The following is a 25,003-nucleotide window of genomic DNA, read 5'->3' on the forward strand; positions in this document are numbered from 1 at the left end:
AATATGTAACACATGTTAGTTACATTAGTCTTTAAGTAAAAAAAAAAAAGGTACATAAAATTGCCAAAAAACAACAACAATAACAAAGTCTCACTTACAAAAAGTAATTTATCAATAACTGACTGCACTTCAACCCTAATAATAGTGAGTCTTATATATTAGTGATGATAAACCAAATTGCGTTGATCAAATAGTCACGAATGGACATAGTGCTAAAGGAGGAGGGGTGGGGAATATAGCCTTTGGTCAGTGTCTTTTATTTCCCAATCCCAACTGTGTGTTTACTTGTTTAGTAATCAGCCACCGTCCATGAGTGAGTACTACCGGTAACTGCATATAGATGACTGTGCTGAAGATCACCACTAGGGGGAGTAACAGACCTTGAAGAACTACTGGCTGTGCAGAAATCCGCAATGCTGAGTTGCACTGATTTGATCTGATCCGGATTTTCTACAGAGACAATATGCTGGATGTTGGAAGTAAAAATTGTATTTAATTCTATCTATCTATCTATCTATCTATCTATCTATCTATCTATCTATCTATCTATCTATCTATCTATCTATCTATCTATCTATCTATCTATCTGTCTGTCTGTCTGTCTGTCTGTCTGTCTATCTGTCTGTCTGTCTGTCTGTCTGTCTGTCTGTCTGTCTGTCTGTCTGTCTGTCTGTCGAGTGAGTGAGTGAGTGAGTGAGTGAGTGAGTGAGTGAGTGAGTGAGTGAGTGAGTGAGTGAGTGAGTGAGTGAGTGAGTGAGTGAGTGAGTGAGTGAGTGAGTGAATTATTGGTAGCATTTTCCTCCTCAACACTACATCCCTCACATTTTATTGTATATTTTACAGACTGATTGCAAATTTTAATTATATATTTAATTATTCATGAATTATGTTGTTGATTATATCCTTCCATATTGTCCTAGCTGAAACTGAATTCTGTTTTTTCTTTTGAAAAAACAAAACAAAACAATTGAGTTTCTTGTGTAAAACGCTGCTAAAACACTCTGGTGGTGCTCATATCAAAGTAGCCTCCTGAACCGCTGAAGTGTTTAATAATCCACATGTATTGTCTCGCATGACAGTGTGCTTTGTCATTACTCAGAGAAGTTTCTGTCTCCCATCCCTTCCTGCTGATTACTCATTCTCTTTCCACATAAGTACTGTTGTTCAGTGCAGTCTGTCCATCTCCATGGCAACAGGGGCCCATCCCACAGCCGTAGCCCGAGGCTCTTCACTGACACACCCAAACTGAGAGGAACAGTGCCCTTCCAAAGAGCTTTCCAGACATACAGGGCACACAGAGGTGATGGAGTTCATTTAATTGGATAGACAAACAGGGATTTTAGACTTTTAGATTTTAGACAGGAAATAGACCTGAAAATTCCCTAATTTTTCCAGGGTTTCTATATTTAGCTATATTATATCATCCATCTATCTTCTGCAGGGTCACGGGGACACTGGAGCCTATTCCAGTGTATTGGGCCACAGGCGAGGGACACCCTGGGCAGGGGCACACACACACACACACACACACACACACACACCTGATCCCACTGTAAAAACTGTTCCCACAAATTCTTTTCAATAAATTACTATTTGGACTACTTGATCAAGATTTTTGAAAATAAATTATTCCAGTTTCAAAGAGCAATTTCTAGCCAGAAAAATGTGCATTCCCTAATAATTATTGAAAGCTTTCTTGATTTTACTGAGCTACACAAGTTTTCAACCGATGGAAATCACAATTAAAAAAGTTCCTAGATATTTCCAGGTTTTCTATAATTCTATTAATTATTATACTATGCTATTTTTATAACTAGAGCGCACTGGTGAGAGGGGCCCATGCCATGATGGTAGTTGAACAAAGTTGTCTATGAAACGGGACACCTAAAAGAAAAAAATCTTGCTATATCAGTGCAAGTAAAAGTTGTGAAGTTAGTTTATAATTGATATAGAGAGATTTGAACAATAAAGCTCATATGTAGTCATTTTTGTAGCTTTATCTACTGTTTCTAAAGCTTATTTATATTAGCTTTATTAGGCTAATTTATATTAATTTAAACTGTGATTAATAATCAACTAAAACCATGAATGTGTTATGGATCTGGGGTGTGTCACTTTGCTCACAGATGATTGGTCAAATTTCAGTTTGAGATCTCTTATCCAGAACATAACCTGCCCCGGAGCAGGTTAGCAGCAGAGCACAAGTTACTGTGCCGGTGGACACTGCTAAAATCCAAACCACTTTCATGGTCCCTAAAACCTAGGGTTGGCACAAACTAAACAAAAATACCTGTCTAGCCACCTAAACCACCTTCATGGTATAGGCCCCAGGTCAAGCAAGTTAGTCAGCATTTGCCACAGTCACCTGTCCTGAAAGTCACCTCTCCTCGGTCCAATGAATCTGGTGCAGGACTCAAAGGCCTTTACAGACTCAAACGACTGCAGTTTCCACTGAGATTATATGACCCATTTCCTGCCCTGAATGTAAACCAGGTCTTCAAAGACAACCACTTGACCACTAACACCACTCAAAGCCATTGTATTGAAGCAATGTCCCGGATTTAAAGTTAAAAGGAATCTTTTACCGACCCTCATGTTGTTCCAAACTTCCTTTCTTTGGAACAGGACTTTTTTTTTTTTTTTTACTTGTGAATTCCATGTCTTCTTAAGTCAACACATTTTTTGACAGTATCTCTCTATCTCTCTTTGTATTAATGTAAATAAAAAAGTCATTTTAGTTTTACATCAATAAGAGCCACAAAGCCAATTTTGTTCGAAATCACAGACGTCACACTCTGCAGTTTTGGAGTACGACACCCCCAGTTCATATTCCTTTTTGTGGATTCTGTCTAACATCTCCTTTTATGTTCCAAGAAAGGTGTGGAACCACACAAGGTCGAGTAAATGATTTTTAAGAGATCCTTTTTAATCTTATTTGTGTCACAGAAACACACCCCATTTCCCAAGCAAGCGCTAAACGAAATGAATATTTGAAGTCCAGAAATAGGATCTTTCAGGAACAGCCAGGTTTCAAAAACACCACAGACTGAAAGCAAGGCAAAAAGAACAAGAGATTGTGTGGTTTGTGTTTTATCTGTTTTAATTCCACTAACATGAAATCCAGATCCCTCCGCCCACCCTCCATAACAAATAACAATAATGCTGAGTGTTCTGTATGAAAATTCAAAGACAGTTTCTAGGCAGCCCAATCAGCCAACTCCAGTCACCCTGATTAACTAAAGCCACATGCATTTTAGGCAAGTATCAAAAGAGTAAACAAAACAAACTAAAAACAGATTTAGTAAGTAGTAGTACAAATAAAACAAAACCAAAAATCCTAATAGAAAACAGTATTAATCAGATAAGCACATGAAAAGCGTTACTCCGGTAACAAGACTTTTATATCAAAGTTACAGTATAAGCCATGTGTCAAGTCTTTTTGATCTTAGGTCTGGTCGACAAAGAGAGATTGTATGCGTTATTCACCAATGAGAAATCAAACACTTGACAACTGAAGTAGAATGTCTTGCACAAGCCCAATCTGACACAAGTATTCGTTCATACTGACTTTTGGTTTATTTCCCATGATTCTTTAGGAAAATTAAGAATTCAGTCTAAGCCACAAGAAACCCATCACTAAATGCTCCCCTAACAGACTTAGAAACGGTTTCATACTCTCTCTCTCTCTCTCACACTCACATATGCAACAACAACAAAGTTGACGTTGGCTTCATGGTGACTCGCATCAGCATCCCAGTGAGCATATGCATGAGCACACATCAAGCCAACGATCTATTTTGCGTCCTCCCATCCACGATTAACACATTTTAAAGACAAACAACTGCTGTTTGCCCCACCCCCCCTCCCCCGAACAGACACACTTAAACAAACAGTCTTTCCTTGACACTCTCAAATCCAAACACACACATAAATGACGGGCTGGTGAGTATGAAGCTGGAACTGTAAAAGCGTCAGCGTTGTCTCTCGCTGTGCTGACTGAAAAGGTTCTTTGTAGAGTTGGCTTTAGTTTTCCCGCCCCTCCTCTGTGTCCTCACCGTCGGCCTGATTGTCAGAGGTCCACAGCTGAAAATCAAAGGGGACACATTCATCCACTGACATTTCTGACATTTTAAACAGACAATTAAAAAGGTGGAAAGGAACCTGATGCATATAGGGCTGCATATCTTTTTGCTGATAATTAATATAGGTGAATTACAGTTTATAATTTAGGGTGCGTTCACACATGTAGTTTGGTTCGTTTGGTCTGGACCAAAAAACAAAACATAATCCTGTTCGGCTTAGCATTCACACTGGCATTTTAAACAGCGCACCTAAAGTTACCGAACCAACCGGCATTGGGATACGGTCACAACCTGATTGGTCGACTTCAAATGACGTACATTTCACGACGGAGCTTGCTTTCTGAACATTCAAAACAATGCTGTGTGCTGGATTAAACGCAATCCTTTTATGCCTGTAGCCTACATATGGTTTAATTTTTACCAGCTGAAAACTCACGAAGAGCTCATAAAATGTTCAAAACATTAAAAACAGCAGCAGGATTTCCCCCGTTGAACGCAGAAACGAAGATCTGCTGCAGAAGAGACGGCCGTTCCGTCATCTGTACCGACTCATGGGCAACACGGGTCCTTTGATGAGAAGAACCAGGAATGCTTTTTGTGCGTTTTTTTCCCTAGCGTTTTCAAAACATGCTCGTCGGACAAAATATTGATGAGGCACTTTACCTCCTCGTTGTTCCATGTTTGCCTTCTAACGTTAACATTACTCATTTTGGATACCCCAATCTTTCCGCGTCGTCAAATCAGCTGACTTGTAGCATCGAATCTTGTGACATTACATCCTGTTTTGGGTTTGTTTGCATGCGTGTTGCGTTCATATATCAATCGATCCACACCAGAGTTTGTTTGGAAGCGGACCAGGACCTATCTTTTTAGTTGTCTCAGTCCGCTTGTGTGGTGCACACCAGGATTCGGATGGCAGCATTAACGTATGATGAACCACACTAACGTATGATGAACGAGCAATCGTACCAGTTCGTTTTAATCGAACCAAACATGACCGCAGTGTGAACGCAACCTTAAACTGTTAAAGTGCACAGCATATTTTCCTGCACCATTATTTTTTGGTAATGTGGATGCAAGACCCAACCGGCATCATCCATTAGTGTGTGCGCTCTGAGAACTATTTCAAGCTCTATACACGGTTAACTGGTGTTACAGCTTTATAAACAGGTAATCTGTGGGGTGTGACAAGATTTCTCGTCAAGGTGAAAAGCTGCCTTGCGCTATATTTTCATGACGGAGTGTGAGGGTTGACAAGCTGTTTGAGTTGACCATAGTGCGCAATACTGATCACGTGACGAGAAGACTGACAGGACCGTGACGAAGGAGTCATTAACAGAAGCGTCAAATGTCTTCTCTTTTAAAATGTGTGTTCAGCCCCACCGCTTACGATTCACAGAGCACGCATGATCGTGAAATTGAAAGTGAGAGTCAACCTGAGTGCATTCGAACAAAAGCGGCTCCCTAAGGTATGCGAAGATCTCCCAATATGAAAACTATCTTAGGCTGAGCTGTGCAGTTAACCATATCTTAGCTCAGTATCATGCTTGAAGGAAAATTTGGTCTCCATTTACACTTTGATTATGGTTGCACTTTTTGTCCACAATTAATATCTATGATCAATTTGTAGAAAGGAGTTCAGTTAGGAGGTCAAAAGTTGTAGAAGCTCATAAATCATGTGCCATTCTAAGGTCTGAAGAGACAATCATATAGGAAAGAAGCCAGTCAGTTGCATGATTCATTTAAATACTCTCCTCCGATAAATGTTGTGTCTGAAAGGGAAACTCTTATAAATGCATACAGTTAGTTTCAAGGGGTGTTACCACTTTCAGAAAGCAAGAACTTATTTGATTGGTACATTTTATAGCACCAATTTAAGGCATTTCAGGATCATGGAAAATAATATTTTAAATTAGGGAGCTTTGAGAGACTAACCTCTTATATATGTAAATATCACATTTTGATTTTCCATTTCATTAACCCTTTAAAAGTAGAAACTCTGAAACACATATCTCTAAACATGTCTGCTTCCCATTCCATTTAAATTCCTCTAACATGCATTTAAGGATGTTCACATTTAAATATCCGCATAAATTGTAAAAAGTAAAATGAATAAACTTGCTGTGTTCTACTAATTGAGACATTTCCAAAGTATGTCCAATCTGTATGAAGTTTTTATCTATTTCTATTATGATTACAGTGGCATTTAATAAGCGTTTTTTTTAAATTAGGTAGCAAAATCAGTTATCTGCATAATTATCAGCCAAGAAATTCTAAGTTCTTCACATTGGGTTACTGGGTTAATATAAAAAAAAACATGAACTCACTGTCAGATTGTCTCTAAGTAGCTGCATGATGAGTGTGCTGTCTTTATACGAGTCTTCAGTTAACTGGTCCAGCTCAGCAATGGCATCATCGAAAGCCTTTATAAAAACAGATAAACGATAAATTAATAATACTAAGCATCATATTTAATCAACACAAAAGCTCAAGGGGCATTATTCTGCGTGTGATTTTTGAGTTTCATGAGCACCCATTCTAACCTTCTTGGCCAGTTCACAGGCCTGCTCTGGAGAGTTCAGGATCTCGTAATAAAAGACTGAAAAATTGAGAGCCAGGCCCAGGCGGATGGGATGAGTGGGCTGCATGTTGTCTTTGCTGATGTCAAAGGCAGCCTGGTACCCTTCCTGAGACTTCTGGATGATATCTGTTTGCAAACACAAAGAAATTAATTTATGCAAGAATCATTTAATAGTTTATCATTTTTATCCAGCAAGGTAAAAGACGCTAAAGACATGTATAATGTTACAATAGATCTTTTATACCAGATCTTTTAAACTTTCCATTCATCAAAAGAATCCAAAAAAAACTAATCACAGTTTCCACAAAAATATTGAGCAGCACAACAATTTTCAACATTGATAAGAAATGTTTCTTGAGCAGCAAATCAGCATATTAGAATGATTTCTGAAGGATCATGTGACACTGAAGACTGGAGTAATGATGCTGAAAATTCAACTTTGCCATCACAGAAATAAATAACACTTAAATAAATACATCCTTCATAAAAGGATCAAACATCTGATCATAAAAGACTTCTTTCAAAAGCAATAATCTTATCATCCCCAAACTGTTAAAGAGTAGTGCATCTAAATGAGTTTTTTATTTGGCCAGTGTCCTAAAGAAAGTTTCATGCCCTCTCCTTGCTATATATACACTCACCTAAAGGATTATCAGGAACACCATACTAATACTGTTTGACCCCCTTTCGCCTTCAGAACTGCCTTAATTCTACATGGCATTGATTCAACAAGGTGCTGAAAGCATTCCTTAGTAATGTTGGCCCATACTGATAGGATAGCATCTTGCAGTTGATGGAGATTTGTGGGATGCACATCCAGGCCACGAAGCTCCCGTTCCACCACATCCCAAAGATGCTCTATTGGGTTGAGATCTGGTGACTGTGGGGGCTATTTTAGTACAGTGAACTTATTGTATTGTTCAAGAAACCAATTTGAAATGATTCAAGCTTTGTGACATGGTGCATTATCCTGCTGGAAGTAGCCATCAGAGGATGGGTACATGGTGGTCATAAAGGGATGGACATGGTCAGAAACAATGCTCAGGTAGGCCGTGGCATTTAAACGATGCACAATTGGCTCTAAGAGGCCTAAAGTGTGCCAAGAAAACATCCCCCACACCATTACACCACCACCAGCAGCCTGCACGGTGGTAACAAGGCATGATGGATCCATGTTCTCTTTCTGTTTACGCCAAGTTCTGACTCTATCACCTGAATGTCTCAACAGAAATCGAGACTCATCAGACCAGGCAACATTTTTCCAGTCTTCAACTGTCCAATTTTGGTGAGTTTGTGCAAATTTTTCCTATATTTGTAGTGGAGATGAGTGATGCCCGGTGGGGTCTTCTGCTGTTGTAGCCCATCCGCCACAAGGTTGTGCGTGTTGTGGCTTCACAAATGCTTTGTGGCATACCTAGGTTGTAACGAGTGGTTATATCAGTCAAAGTTGCTCTTCTAGCAGCTTGAATCAGTCGGCCCATTCTCCTCTGATCTCTAGCATCAACAAGGCATTTTCGCCCACAGGACTGCGCCATACTTGATGTTTTTTCCTTTTTCACACCATTCTTTGTAAACCTTAGAAATGGTTGTGCGTGAAAATCCCAGTAACTGAGCAGATTGTGAAATACTCAGACCGGCCCGTCTGGCACCAACAACCATGCCACTCTCAAACCAAATTGCTTAAATCACCTTTCTTTCCCATTCTGACATTCAGTTTGGAGTTCAGAAGATTGTCTTGACCAGGACCACACCCCTAAACGCATTGAAGCAACTGCCATGTGATTGGTTGATTAGATAACTGCATTAATGACCAATTGAACAGATGGTCCTAATAATCCTTTAGGTATAAATGTCCCAATATTTTTATTTTATTTTATATATATATATATATATATATATATATATATATATATATATATATATATATATATATATATATATATATATATATATATATATATACACTTTCATGAATCAGTTCTTTCGAACTGTCCATTTCAAGAGACAAAACCAGTTTCAGCATTTTGTTTCAGTTCCCTCTCAAGTTCTGTTAGGAGGTGTTAATAGGCCTTATTCACAGCAGCACCATCTTTGATTTTTAACAGGAATTAAAGAGAGGCAGTGATGGATACACATGTATCTTTTCAGGGGGTTGACTTATTTACTGTCTGCTTAAATAAAATATAAGTGGGTATATATTTTTTTTGTAATAATGATTAAATATTTATTGTGATTTCTTTAACATTTTGACTCTGCCTAATGATGGTTACTATAAAATATTTTTTCGTTGTTGCCTGTATTGATCTGTGCTTGGAGAGAAATACATAAATAACTGCAGAGAGGCAGCTCCGTAAAAAGCGTTTCACACACCGTGCCAGATGAGCAGTAGTGATTGTTCTTTTGAAGAGCTTTAGGAGACAGTGGCCAAGCGGTGCATATATTAAATCCATCCGCAGGAGGTTCTTCCTACTGCCGACACCCAGCTGGACAACGCACATAAGCCAGATGCTGTTGCCATGGCGATGATCACGCAACCCATCATACTGACATTAGTAGGTCAGCGGCTGCTTGAGCTCAAATAGACCAGCGATATTCCGTCCTCGCTTGTAAGAATCTATGAAAAACCTGCAGCTTAACTATAATACTCTACAAACAGACTGATCTAGGATCTGCCGCACAGTCTGGTCCTGTCGTTTCCACAGATGGCAGCTTCAGCCAGATCATTCACTCCTGTGCTGCCATAGAAACACACCAGGCTCTTAAAAATTCATCAAACCCTGCAGGGAGAAGAAGCAGCCCTAATAACCTCGAGCATCTATCAGAAAGAGTGAATTATTACTTCCACATAGGACATACTGAGACATACTCAGGCAAAGACCACATGTGAAGGGAAATCACTCATTAGCCTCATTAAATTAAATGAAAGAAGGTGGAACAGGATTGTGCTTCTGAATCTGCAGACGAGATGTCAGCTTGTGACGAGAGAAAGACTGGACGGTGAAAAATTAAATAATTAACATTTGCAAAGCCCTTGCTGGATGCACACAAAAATCTTCAACTCGTCAAAAATTCACAACCAAATCACTCGACTGAGCAAGTTTTTTGGAATAAAGTAGTGATATAAGCAACAGTGAGGATATTACATGCGGGCTCAAGGCACGGGAGGCATAGAACGTCACACTGGACGTTTTAAAATTAATCTGCAAGTAGCTTGTGTCTCGAGAGCTTTATGAACTAGGACACAAGACCTTCAGATCTAAACCTCCATCCTTCATTTCCAAATATATAATTAATGAAAACTCTTAGTCTGTGGCTACTTAATGTGATTCGAACTCTATTAAGAGGGTTAATTTACTGACCCCTTGAGTTCAGTAACACAATCAAGCATCAAACACAATCAAGTAGCGGTTAAGGAAAACTATGTTATGTTATGTTATTTGGCTCAGATATTTAGATAAAGAGCATTTTTAATAAGATGGGGTTATTTATAATACTTAACAAGTATTTTTAATTGAGACACTAAGCTTAAAGGGGTCATATGATGCCATTGTAAAAGTTTGTTATATTATTGGGTGTAATAGAATAGGTTAACATACTTTAATATTCAAAAGCACATTATTTTTCACATGCTGTAACTGTACATTACTGGAGCTCCTCTATTCCTAGTGTCTGAAGCGCACTGATTTCTACAAAGCCCCTCCATCCGAAAAGCTCAGAATGCTCCGATTGGCCAAAAACCTCAAGCTTGTTGGAAAGGTCAGTTAATAATAATGTTGTCGGTTTTACTGCATCAATTCAAACCCAAGTCGGTTTCTTAAAATGTGGATGATCAAGCTGATCGATCGGAACCAACTTTGCAAGCACAACTTGAGCAGAACACTTCACAGTGGTAAGTAGCCTTTAGCCGTGTTTCCACCTCAGGAACCACTGTCTTAATGAAGTTCCAGGTAAGAAATTCCCCCTCAAAAGGCCCTGCTTGTGAGGTAGTACTTTTTCAAAGTTCAGGAACTTTCGGGGGTGGGATATGAGCGCTGAACATGCTGATTGGTTGAGTTCACGCAACATTTATTTCAACCTAAACGTCTGTTGCGGTGTGTGCAGTAAGAGTTGTTTGCTATTTGTATCAACAATGACGTTTAATAAATACGACTGATAGACTGAAGACAAGGTTTAGACATTATTAAGTTTATATACAAAGGGGAAAATCCACTGGGAACTGGAAAGTCACGTGCAGTCCTAAGTCACCAGACTAATCTTCACAGTACTTTAACCGCAACAAGTCTGGATCAATGTTGTCTAGTAGATAGAATAAATAGTTTTGTGGGAGACTAAGAGCTCTGTAACTATACAGTTTGTATACTTGCTATACAAACAGCTACAATAAACTCTAAAAGGAAAACATTAAAAAGCATCATATAAGATAATACTTTTAAGTAATGCATTTTTTAGATTGTCTTATTCATGAGATGCTGCTATAGATGTTGGCTAAAACAAGATATCGGTATAAGACGCATCGTTTTGCTGCATAGCAGCCTTTGTGTTGGCGTGCCTATGATTTCTCTAGGTAGGCAGCTGGAGAGTTTGGAGCAGAGCCAGTATATTAGCTCAAGGACAAACAAATGAGTAAAACAAGATATTATATTCACTACAAGAGTTATACTGGCAGTTATGTAAGACTATTCATGTGGACATTATAGGTCTGTTCCAAAGGCTAGTGGGCTATCAACCTAGACAGCATCTTAAGGCATCAGTAGATGCGTTTCCATTACCCTTCAAATTACGCAAATTGAAATAGCGAATAAAATAATATACCTAATGGAAACAAAGCAAATACTTCCATTTTTATGCTCGCATGAGGGTGTTTTTCAGGCAATTCAAAAAAGGAATATTTAGCAAACCTACAATGGAAACAGTTTTTTTTAAGAGAGCCAATGAGAGCGAGAGAGCAAATGCACGCCCATAAACGCTGCACTCACTGGAGTCACAGGACTTCACCAAATCAACAATGTCACCAAAGAAGTGTGTTTTTGATGGAGCTGTGACGATAAAGGTTCACGGTCTAGCTTTGGAAGCAGGCGGTGAGTAAAACTGCTTCAAATATATGTGTGTAGTTGGATATCTTCGCGTGAGTAAACAACACGATCGCGTATAGTTAATTTATCAATGGAGCATGCAACGTATGGTGTGTGTTTAAATACATTTGTTTAGCTGACCACTATAGGTGTCTGTTTGTTTATTGTTAAACCACCCAAACATAAACCTAGGGGACTTTCTGAGAAAGCGTGCTTCTTCATTCAAATGCGCTACTCCATTGTTTTTCTATACACTAGTCTGACGTGCAAAACCGTTTTGCTTGCTACTGCTAAGGTTTAGTCGCATACAATAGTCCATAAACCAACTCATGTCCTCGTAAACCACGAGTTAACACACACAAATGTTGACAGGCCACGAAATACAGTACATACCACAGAGACGGACGTCCTGCTGTTGCTGTTTCTCTTGTTCAATTTATTTCAGCCTCCGGATCCGATTCTGGATTATATGTATTAGTTGAATCTGATTGATAGCCATGGTTTATTAGGGTAACGTTTTCTTTTCCACGCTTGAGGATGTCACAGCTTTCAGACACTCTCATGCAATAGCTGCATGCACTCATGATCCTTTAGCTCCGCCCACACGATACACCTCCAGCCGCTCGTTTTTTTCCGGAAAGACTCTGTACGGCCTATATTTCTTTTATAATTATCATAAAACTAAAGACTTTTTGGAGATATGAAGGATGCAATACTACTCTATAGGTACTCAAGATTGCCATGAGATTGACTGAAACTGAGTGTTTCACCCCCCCTTTAAAGATGAAGTGGTATGTTTGGACAGAAGACAAGAGAGTTCTTTATTCTCTATTTATTGCCCTATTGTATTGCACAACTCAAAAAAGGTTGATCTGTTCATCCAGAAATTCTGAATCCAGAGGTGCTCTGTGAATTTGTTTACTATAACCTCCCGGAAACACCGCTCCGAATATGAGGCTTTTTGTGTGCGGTGGCTGTGATATACATAAACCTACCAGCATCTGTCGGCATGATTTTTGAAATGACTTCTCGCGAGAAAAAAATTATGTTTTAGTCGCATAACATTGTTTAATAGAAACCCCGTAGTTTCATTATAATTTTTTTTTATCAACATTCAGAAAATCACAAAAGTTGCCTGCAAATATGTAATGAAAACCTGCCTATTGGCTCGCTTCTGATGAAAGGCTAATGAAAAAAATAAGCATTAACATTAGGGCTGGGTTAAAATATAGATTTTTTCGAATCAAGGAACCTAAGATAAAAAAACCCAAAGCCATTAGATTCTTAAAAGCTAAAAATAGTACATTCTGTTTCAGTTGATGAATGAACAGAACATCGTAATGTGCCTCCAAGGCATCCAATAAATTGCAATAAGCTTTGTGCCTTGTTATTTATTATATGAAAAGACACAGATTTCAAATTCTCCCCATTTTATTATGAAATTTGAACTGATCCTTTCTTCAGCATTAGTACTAGTTGCAGCACGAAATTGTATTAGTATTATAACTATTATAAAAACTTTCTTGTGTGTAATTTTAATGTTTGTATTAGGGATGTCAATTTTCACAAATTCCCATGATCGATCGTCGTTTAAATTAACGGTCAATTAATCGATTAATCGTTAACCATAATACTGAAATAGGCGTCTACAGCAGTGGCTTATAGCCGACAGCATGACAGGATGTGCAATGCTGCTCAAAACGCCATGTTCACCAAATGAATGAGAAGGATTTTTTTTTATCTAAACAAAGGGCTATGGGATTGTAAAACTAGTCGATGTTATTTATAATTTAATTAAATTACTTATTTAATAACCAAATATAACATGTAATAGGCTACAACACGAACGCCGCCTCAGGTTTGTTATTCAGAATGTGTGGACGCACTTTCAAGAACAACGTGCTGAAACGTCACCTAAACCCAATTAATTCAAAACGATTTATTAAAATATTGTTTTCATTAATGTTATGTAATGTGACCGTCCCAATCATAGTTATTATTAGTCGTGCGTTGCGGTTTGAACTGCGCGAGCTGAAGCCGATGCGCTGAATCAACACCGGTAAGTTACACTGAAGCTCTTTGCTAGCACGTTATTTAACTCAACAAAAAGCTTCCTATATGAGATTAATCAGATTTATATAAAGTTAACAAAATATTACAAATTATATATCTTCACAAAATGATGCGAATGCACAAGTGAACTTGAATTGAGTTGCTGATATTCATATTCAGAATGGGAGACGCGCTTCCTGGAACAATGCTCTGAACACGGCACCTAAAACCAATGACTTTACAACCATTTATTATAATAGTGTTCTCATTTCTGTTATATAATATGACTGTCCCAATCATCGTTATTATGCATCGCTCTGTATGCGCTAAACTGAATGAAAACCGGTAGCCATTACTGACTGAAGCCATTTGTTAGTGCGTTTTATTTCGCTGAAAGAAACGCATCCTATATGATTGATCACATATATAACGTTACAAAATAAATGTAATATTACAAATTACTTCAGCACAATCTGATGCGAATGCACAAGTGAACTTGAACTAAGTTACAGGCGCGAGTCAGAATGCGTGACTCATGTTGTGCATGCGCTCTTCCTGGATCAACGCAATGAAACACACGGCAAATAAACCCAAATAATTAACAATCACAATGTTTTATTACAATAGTGTTCTCATTAATGTTGTGTAATATGACAGTCCCAATCATAGTCATTATTAGTGCTGTTGGAGCTGAAGCTGATCACCGCCACGCTTTTACTACCGCTCGCCTCTACCGTTAATTATTAACCAAATGCATCCTTATGAGATAAATCAGCTAAAGATAGGCCTGCACAAAATAAACACAATATTATAACTTACATTTGCACAAAAGGCTGTGAATGCACATGCAAGCTTGCAGTCATGATGAAGGTGTAACTCCAGCTGTTAAATGGTCCCAAATAGAACTCGGGCACGCTCGCATCATTTTTCCTCCCCTTTCCTCACGCACGCGCATGACCCTGCTTAATCGATGATCGATAAGTCTTATCGATCAAATGTCTTATCGACAATTAATCGATCATCGATTAATCGTTAAATCAAATCAGTTCATTTTAACCTTCAGTATTATAATGTAGTCCCAACTGACTCCCTGTACAGTTAACAGCTTTTGTTGAGAGATAATCTGCCATGTACTGAACCAGATATATATTAAAATATATCGGAATCGAAAGCTTGTTGATGGAAATCGAATTGGGATATTTGTTTCAATACCAAGCCCTAATTAACATTATGCCATTTTGAGATAATGGCATAGTGAAAATTGAGGATGCAATGAATCGTGATGCATCGTGATCTCAAATCGAATCGTTGACATGATAATTGCAGCTTAAATTCTAAACCATAAGCCATTTCTGTTTTAAAAGATTTTGTGCAACATTCCCTCAATAATCAGCCATTCAGGGTGTGGAACCGCAAGTAAAGACCTGTTCCACTGGTAGCTATCAAAACCAACAAAAAAAATGCATGTGTGAGATAGAGGTGTGGCTGCACAACTCAAATTCAGAGACACCATGCTGAACCTCAAAGACCATCTAATATTTGGATTTATTTCTCAAATGAAAATAAATTATATTAAGGAAAGACAAAAGTGCATCTTGTATAAATCTTATATAAATGCTGTAAAAGAGAAACTCACTGGCTTTCTCGTCTCCTGTGGCGACCTCTGCCAGGTAGCGGTAATAGTCTCCCTTCATCTTCAAGTAGAAAACCTGGCTCTCTGCTGGAGAAGTGCTGCGGATCAGAAACTTGTCCAGGAGATGCTGCGGACGAGAGACAGATGAACCTGAACATGCAGTCCAAGACAGTAACATTTCTAATTGGAATAATTCACCATCATCCCAGATGAACAAAGACGACACAAATGGGACTAAACTGAAAACTATGTATCCTAGGCCCAAGATATGATGACAGCTTTTACAGACCAACCATTGAATACCCATCAGGATATCAGAGTGATGCTACAAATTACATCACATATCAGTAGAATGCAGTAAAATAGTAACAACGTAGTATTGAGCAATCCTAATATGATGCTTAACTCACACACTCCTCGTCAGTGAACAAATACCAAGGTTCCCACACTTTCTGCACAATGAATGCCCATGATTTTTCTATAGCGATTTCCCATTTTTATGGGAATACATCAAGATTCATAGCTGCTAAAATTACTTGGCTGCAAAAATTTTACCGGCCAATCAAGGTTTATTTTACACTATCATTTTTTAATAAGTGCTAAAACTGTAATTGGACTGTAGTACATTTGTGCGTTAGAAGTTGTTCCATAAACATTTTATGTACAGTTTAACTAACTTATCTTTGCTTATGGCCGTTTCCAATATCTTAAATAATGTTCTTCTTTGCAGAGGTTGGATTAAAGGAAGACTTACTTGGCCCATAAGATATTTTCACACTTGACGTGAATAACTATTAATTTTGCAATACACGTTACACTTTCATTTTGTTCTTGATGTAAATCATAATTTAAAATGATTCTTTTTTTTCCAACTTAATTTTGGGAAGAACATTGTGACTACCAGCAAAGTGTTCTTGCGTAGCCAGTAGGGGTGCAACGGTTCAAATTACTCAAGGTTCGGTTTTTATTCACGTCTTTAAGTTCACAGTTTTGGTATGGTGGGTCCTATGCTCAGGGAAAGTAGGGACATTTGTCAAATAAAAAAAATAAAAATAAGAACAAATAATCAAACTACAAGCAACAGCAAAAATACATACAATAGAGAAAAGATGCATATAAAATAAACAGTGCTTTTCAGGTTTTTCAGGTACAGAAACTGAAATGTGTGAATTAATGAAACACTGTATGAATTAATCATTATTGAAGTTACACAAATAACAGTGTGTGCTGTTTAGGTCTCCTGCATTCGTGTGCTATCAACACCCAGGTGACGACTGGGTCATGTTCGAGCAGAAAGCACTTGCCTTCAAGAGTGAATGTTTTGTCCACAAATTTTGACCATTGCTGTTGTAATGTATTGGGAAGCAAGAATGTGTATCCATCAACAGAAACATACATTAGACTAACTCTGTCTATCTGTTTTTTTTAGATGAACGCGTGCCAAACCGTGGGTGGAGAACGGTACGGGTCGAATTTTTACAGAGAACCGCTACACTCCTAGTAGCCAGACCTTAAGACTGGACTCCATAGCAGATTTCATTGGCCAAAGGCCCAGAGGACGTCTGACTGACATGTAAAGCATCCATGCATGAGGCATTCACCCACCACTCCGTGGGCGTGACGTGCTATGCGGAGACTACCAGCACAAGCACCTCATAACTTCAACATGGTACTTTATCTCATCATCTAATCTAATATGGCTTGTAATATTTAAAAGAATCCAAAAATGTAAGGTTGTTCAGAGGATACAAGATGTAACATCCAGCAGGTTCTTCCTTTGTAGAAGCCAATTTCAACCCATTACCCTTCTTATGCCAGATTAAACATCACATTCTTGTGGATACAGTCTAAATAACATCTGGAAAAGGGAAGGAATGTCATAAATGCAAAGCATAACATTCCATGTGCCACCGTTTAAGATGCCTCAGGCAACAATCCAACTAAAACAGCCCAATACCCAGAGAGGACATGGTCCTGTTTGATAAATTAAAGACTTATACAGTTGCACAGAATAAGCATCACTTTCAGTTTCCTGAGAAAGAAAAAAAACTCTGTATCCAAGAGCTGATTTGGTGATCATTCAAACAAAATGCCTCATTGTTTTCCTTATCCGGATACAGCTGCCTCTAGCCACTGACTGACTGAAAACCTGGACAATATCTTACAAGAGGACAGTGCTTAATAAATCAAGAATATCATTCGGTTATAGTGTTGTCAAAAGTACATAATGTTTACAAAAACAGCCAATAATGGTACCAGCCTTACTGGTAGTACGAAGTATCGGGTCAATCTAGTACCTGCTGATAAGCGCTGCTTTCAAACGCTCCCATGCGTATTTATGTGAGCACTCTGTGAAAAGCGTTTCTATTTACAACATGCTTTTGCAGCGTTGAGCATTGTAGCCAATCACATATTTGTTGAGCGCATGAACGCAATGGCCAATCAGAGGCATAAGTTAGTCAGAATCCGCTCAGTATGCCAGTGTTTGCTCAGAGTGTGCTCTGAAGGCTCGCAAATCGTTTCGTTACAACCAACAAAGTATGAAGCTGCTGTAAATAAGAGATTCATTGTGAAGAAGATATTTCTCAGTCAGTGAGCTTGTGCTGTGACATTAGCTTCACTGATATAAGAGCGTTCTTTGCTAGCTTTCTGTATATAACGAATCATAATTTAAATAAGTTTTATTTTTAATGCTACCAAGTACATGCTGCCACGTTTTAAGGATAACAACCACATTAAGTGCGGGACTGAATCTGAGATTGCGATGCTTGTCAACGGACAGGATTTTAAAAAAAAGAAAAACAGATATGTCAAAATAGATCTGTTACCTGTAATGTTATATAATATTATATAATGTGTTTCTTTGTTTTTCATTTTATTACTAACTTTTAATAATATTTTTTAAATGCAATGTTTACTGAACAACATTTAAAGGCTACATGGTAATGTTTTATTGGATTATTTACTCAGTTCATTTTTAAAGTTATTAATGATTATAATTTATTTAATATTTTTTTATTTTAACAGTAATGAAAAAAAACTAAATTAACAAAATAGTTGAACCATGGAATTTGACGTTTTTTTCGGTTAGTGAGTTGTAATTCCCCCCACAAAATTAACACTGGTTCTAAATGAAAATCAGTTCTTTATATCCAACCCTAGTTCTGGTTAAGACCAAAAATAAACCTTGCTGACAGGACATCATTCTCAATATCCCATTAAAAATGTCAAACTCTGCAACTGTTATGATTCCTATCAGTAGATTTTTCCCTTTCAACGCTCACCAGAACGTCTTTGCAGATGGCCTTCAGCTCTGCCTCAATCTTCTCACGGTACTCTTTAGCCATCTGCTGTTTGTCACTGCCCTCAGTCTTCTGCTCGATGCTGGACACCACCCTCCATGCGGACCGGCGAGCACCCACAACATTCTTGTAGGCCACTGAGAGCAGGTTTCTCTCCTCGTCGGTCAGTTCCTCTCCAAGCTCAGTCACTTCCTTCATGGAGTCGGCCATGTCGTCGTAGCGTTCGGCCTGCTCCGCCAGTTTGGCTCTCTGCACATGTTGGCTCTTGTCCATGGCTGCTTAGTTCTTTAGGGAAAACAAAGTATTTCAGTCACAAAGTTAGAAATATCAATGAATATGTACATTTATAATTAGTGATATCACAGTTAGAGAAATAAATGGTTTGTTAATTGTACATCTTGACTGAACAACAGAACCTACCTAACTTATAATAAAATAGGAACAGAAATGTCCAGAACACATATTTAGAGGTTTTTGAACTAAAGAGGTAAGAGATGACAATCACATCTGATTTTCAAATTACATTGGCAGGAGCCACAATGTTTCACTATTTGTCTGCAAAAAGGCAAAACTCTACTTTGTTGCATCACCAACTCATATTAAATAAATGAGAGACTTCCATTTGCTGCAAATTCAATTCAATTTTGAAATTTACTTATGGAAGGGGGAATCTCCTCAACCACCACCAGAGCACAGCATCCATCTGGATGATGCGTTGGCAGCCATACTGCACCAGAACGCCCACTGCACTCCAGCTTATTTGTGGAGAGGAGAGACAGTGATGAAGCCAAACAGTACATACAGTATACATGAATGATTAAGAGGCCATGATAGACCGAGGCCAATGGGTGAATTTGGGAATTTTTTGACCACAGAGTCAGGACCTAAATTTAACGTCTCATCTGAAGGACAGTGCTTTTTGACAGTTTAGTGTCCCGATCATCACTATACTGGGGAATTAGGACCTGCACAGACCACAGGCTGAGCACCCCCTGCTGGGCTCACTATGATGAACATGACCGGCCATCAAAAAAAATTTCTTATAAATCTCTCATTATTCTATAATATCACCAAATATTGGATTTAATCTTTTTGTCAAATGTTTCTCTTCCAATGAGAACAGGTTAAGTATTTTTTTTTTTGGATCAGATTAGTCATAAGCCTCCTTTATCTGAGCTTATGCACAAAGTTTTGACCAAAAAAAAAAGCATTATTTGTGGGTAATTGTGGAAATAATGCAATACAATTTTTAAATATCCTGTACAATTTATCACACTAGTGTGCTTTAATGTTTAACCAGGAAGTCAAAATGACTGCAGGTCATTTTTGCAGTTAAAAATGACCTACAGTAATGCACCTATTAATCTCTCATTATGCAATATTAATCACCAAATACTGGACTCAAACTTTTTGTCAACTTGTTTTCTTTCAATTAGGGCAGGCTTCAAATTAATTTTTTTATGATTTAGGCTTCATTGATGACCAAAATGACTATCTATTGAGAATGAATAGGGGATAAAATAAGAGAAACATTCAGGAGCATGTTCATTATATTCATGTTCACATATTTATACATGTGCTCGCAAAAATAAAGGTCTCGGACCTGTGCATGCGTGGATACATGCACACTTGCGCAACCGCACACACGTTCATGTACACAAACAAACTATTTTGTAATACAGGCTTTCTTGGTCGCAAAGATTAACTTTACCCTGAGATCAATGATGCATACAACCAATCGGTTTCCAAAATAAATACAAAACCTGTCCTAATTGAAAGAAAACAAGATGACAAAGATTAAATCCAATATTTGGTTATATAGTAAAACAAGCGATTTCCAAGTGTTTTAAAAGGTTGGTCATTTTTGACCGGGAACACAAAGAATTGAAACATTACTATACACATTAAAGGTCTGTTCACACCAAGAACGATAAATACAAAGATAATTTGTGTCCACACCAACGAGCGTTAACATTATGTTCTTTTAAAATCAGGAGTAAAACAAGCTTTCTAAAAAATGATTCTAGCTAAATTGTGACTCTTTTGTGTTGTGTATGACTTCCCTATTCTTAGGGTGTGTTCACACTTCTCATGTTTGGTTCGATTAAAACGAACCCTGGTGCGATTGCTCGGTTAGTGTGGTTCATTTGAACATATGTGAACGCTGCCATCCGAACGCTGGTGCGCACCAAACAAGCAGACAGAGAGCGCTAAAAAGATGGGTCTGGTTTCGCTTTCAAACGAACTCTGGTGCGATTCGATCGATATATGAACACAACATGGTCCAAAGACATGTAAAATGAACCAAAAACAGGATGTAATGTCACAAGATGCAATGCTACAAGTCAGCTGATCTGACGACGCGGAAAGATCGTGTATCCAAAATGAGTAGCGTTAATGTTAGAGGGCAAATGTAGAGCAACGAGGAGGTAAAGTGCCTCATCAATATTTGGTCTGACAAGCATGTTTTGAAAATTCTAGAAAAAAAGCACAAAAAGCATTCTTGGTTCTTCTCATCAAAGGACTTGTGTTGCCCATGAGTCGGTACAGATGACGGAACTGCCGTCTCTTTTGCAACAGATCTTTGTTTCTGCATACAACGGAGGAAATCCTGCTGCTGTATTGAACATTTTATGAGCTCTTCATGAGTTTTTATACAATGATAGCGTTTAATCCAGCACACCGCATTGTTTTAAATGTTCGGTAAGCAAGCTCGTCATATAAGCGAACCAATCAGGTTGTGACCGTCTCCCTATGCCTTTGGTTCGGTAACTCTAGGTTTACTGTGTGAACGCTAAGCGGACCAGGACTGTACGTTTTGTTTTTTGGTTTGGACCAAATGAACCAAACTAACCTAACTACAAGTGTGAACGCACCCTTAAAGAATTGGAATAAGGATTCTTAGTGTTTGAACAGCGCTTAGCAGTTAGCTTTAGGGCTTGAATATGATTCGACTTCATTTGGAACTAATTCACAGACAAAGCAGCTGGCAATAATTGCTAAATTACTAAATAAAAAGTAAATGACTCAATATTGTCATTGTACTGTTTTGTTTTTGTGTTTTTCCATTAGTAACAATAATGAACAAACCATTCAATATCGCTGCCCCCGAATCGCAGCTAATTTGTAAAACGTGCACAGCCACATGGGCATTCATAACACTGTCGCAGAGCACGATGAGCATTTTAATTCCTATGAAAGTTTATGTAGGTCTAAATTAACAGTAGTATTCAAGTTGAAAAATACAAACATTTTATCAAGTATGCCTTATCAAATGTAAAATAGCACCATAGTATTCACTGTATAAATTAGACTTTCAATTAAATTAAAGTTACAAAAGTTATTTAGCGACAGACAGCAGCAGGTATATTAAGGCCTTTACACACCGGGATGGGTGCTGTTCACACCCAACCAATTTTTACTGCCGATGCGCAAATTCAGTAGATGGTGCTCCCGGCACACAAGTTCCCACAAGCACACAAGAAAATATAAAAAGTGTGCCACTTTATGTTTCTGACACTCATTTGTCACACAGAAGAAGATAGACCGTATTTGGGTACTTGCCAAAACCATTCACACACTTTTTGTTAACTGACAAGCGGCATAAGCAGCTCATCATCATCTTTGTTTACTTCCTCTTCATCGTTTGAATATATGCTCGGCAAGACCGTTTTGTGCTTGAGCGCCACCAAGTCATGTTTTACTGCAACTTCAGCAGCTAAAAGGAACGTGAACAAAAGTGCCAATTTCCTTGGTCGGCCAGTTCTTAACACGCTGCGTCAAAAACAAAATAAAGAACCCAAGGCGTTTAAAAAAAAAATTATACGTTTTTACCTCTGCCGTTTTACGGGTCGGTGTGCATACTCTCATTAGACCCTATTGTTTAGTCACGAGGCATTAAACATCAGCGTTAAACGCTCACAAAAATCGCCCCATTGTGAACAGGCCTTTAGGCTACATAACTGTGTATTTGACCGTTTAAGCGCAACACAATAAGCTGTGAAAAATAACTCCTTTTGGAACGCGCAAGCTCTTTGAGAGGTGGCTTTGTGTGTGCGCGACATGGGTATGGACGCAAAGGAAACTCGTCTCTCAAAAACCACACGAGTTCTAATGAATTATATTTAAAAAAAATTAAAATAAATCGCTTGCCTGTTTAAATTGAAGGCTTAAAAAGACAAGTGACATTAAAAGTTTTTATATTACTGATTTGTTGTGATAATCTGTGTTTATTAATAAATATTTGCGGCAGGCCTAATATCATGCATTATAAATGCAAATTCTGCAGAAACGAGTACAATTATGAACAATACCCATGCCGATATTTAGACCCTTTATGGTATCGATTTAATATCAATATCTATGGTATTAGGTTGTGATACCACACCGAAACCAAAACTGTGGCATATAACCATATTGCTTTGATCTCACGTGAGTGCTGTCCCGCCCTCGCGCCGTTGACCACGTCATCAGAAAAGAGACATGGTGAGAGAGGAAGTTACATGATTTAAAAATGATAATAATAATAATGATGATAATGTCACAGATAAAGAAAATAATGCAATGATGATAATGTCACGTTTATAGAAAATAATGCAATATTCCATCTAAAACAAACCCCAATTTATTTTGCACTGAATAAGTGAGAAAAGGAGTGAAAAATACCCAAAAATGCGGACATGACTTCGCCGACCACGCCCAATCCACACACCAGCCCAACAGCAAGCAACGCACAATGTTTAAACAAGACACCTCTATCTGTACATACTAGTGCTGATCTCCAGTCTGATGATGTCTGTCTGATTACGGTCCATCCGGGGATTTATGCGTGTGAACTGCTCCCGCCCAGCGCGCGCGCGTCCAGTGCGTTCCGCTCTTTACCTGACATTACCTTTCTAGCGTCCGCTTTGTCTCAATACGAAACCAATGCTAAACTGGGGGTTTGTTCGCACCATTTTATCTTCCAATGGTCTTTTGGACAATGAGAATATATGAAATTGCGCAGACAAAGACTAAAGCACCATTTCATTTCCAAAAGAAAATACATAATGACACTGTCGATACCTTCAAGTGACAGGAACTCCACCACAGTAGTAAAGCAGTGAGGTAAACGCCCTACTTTTTTGCCTAATGTGCCCGACAAGATCTGGCTTGCCTATCGTCTATGACTACGCTTGAATGCGATAAATCACAATTTTACACTTATATTCCGAGTCCATAACACATGAACGATAACAGATGAAGTGATATTTCTGTGCGGAGGAGGAAGGCTCATCCTTCCGTTGTCTGGAAATCTAAAACGGCACTAAGAAGCACTAAGCACTAAGAGAATAATCGGGAAAATAGCGGTTCTCAACTGACATAACAGCCCCGGCTGCGTTAAAATAAGCAATTTTCAGCAAACTTTTGATTCTGGTATCATCCGTGCTGAACCACGAGTTGTTTCTCGATCAAAAGCTTTGAAGCATCCCTGTGGCAAGTAGCTATTACAAAATATTTGCTTCACTTCGAATGATATACATTGTTCAATTAAAACGAGCAGACTCAGAACAAAGAAATACAGATCATATTTATACCACGATACACTGAAGAGCTGAATGAAACGAAAGTAAGCCAACCTGTGAATGAGAGTCTCCGGCTGTACAGTTCAGCTGCCACTCACTGACTGACTGTGGCGCGCAGCACAGCGTTCCCGTGCGATCCACGGGGTTTCCGTCCCACTCACACGCTGCCGGAGCAGGGACTGGGCAGGGGCCATGACGTCAACCGCTGCCAAGGCAACCGGGTATTTGACTGGCGTGTGCGCTGCTATGGCTGCAGGGATAACCCGGAGCGCGTTTGATTCTGAGATGAATCTAATGAGTAGAATGATTCCATGTGAAGTCTGATTTATGAAATAATAGTCAGAAAAATATACTTTTTCGAAACGGAATAGTTAATTTAAAATATTAGAAAAAAGTGTGCATCTGTGTTTTGCATCATATATGACAATTCAGGCTCTTGTTTATCAAAGGTTTTTGGCTCTTATGGCCCATGATTAGATAGATAGATAGATAGATAGATAGATAGATAGATAGATAGATAGATAGATAGATAGATAGATAGATAGATAGATAGATAGATAGATAGATAGATAGATAGATAGATAGATAGATAGATAGATAGATAGATAGATAGATAGATAGATAGATAGATAGATAGAATAAAATAAATCGTATATATTATGATTAAACATTTAGTTCAACCAGAATTTAGCATAACACCATAAAATGTCAATCTCT

General features: G+C 38.3%; 1 protein-coding gene and 1 long non-coding RNA gene across 2 annotated transcripts; one reads left to right on the forward strand and one right to left on the reverse strand.

Moving 5' to 3' along the window:
- The first annotated feature begins 301 nt into the window (after positions 1-301).
- On the forward strand, positions 302-1,525 carry LOC137048508 (uncharacterized). Its single transcript, XR_010899426.1, has 3 exons — positions 302-479; positions 1,156-1,300; positions 1,442-1,525. It is a non-coding gene; the product is annotated as an uncharacterized lncRNA (long non-coding RNA).
- Positions 1,526-3,082: 1,557 nt separating this feature from the next.
- On the reverse strand, positions 3,083-24,490 carry ywhaz (tyrosine 3-monooxygenase/tryptophan 5-monooxygenase activation protein, zeta polypeptide). Its single transcript, XM_067424964.1, has 6 exons — positions 24,341-24,490; positions 18,705-19,007; positions 15,424-15,547; positions 6,626-6,789; positions 6,410-6,505; positions 3,083-4,083 (listed from the first exon to the last, which is right to left on the reverse strand). Exons 2-6 carry the CDS (start codon positions 18,993-18,995, stop codon positions 4,024-4,026), a joined length of 735 nt encoding a protein of 244 aa, XP_067281065.1. The 5' UTR covers positions 18,996-19,007; positions 24,341-24,490; the 3' UTR covers positions 3,083-4,023.
- Positions 24,491-25,003: the final 513 nt, after the last annotated feature.

The sequence above is a fragment of the Pseudorasbora parva genome, chromosome 19, assembly GCF_024679245.1.
Source record: "Pseudorasbora parva isolate DD20220531a chromosome 19, ASM2467924v1, whole genome shotgun sequence".
Taxonomy (NCBI): Eukaryota; Metazoa; Chordata; class Actinopteri; order Cypriniformes; family Gobionidae; genus Pseudorasbora; species Pseudorasbora parva.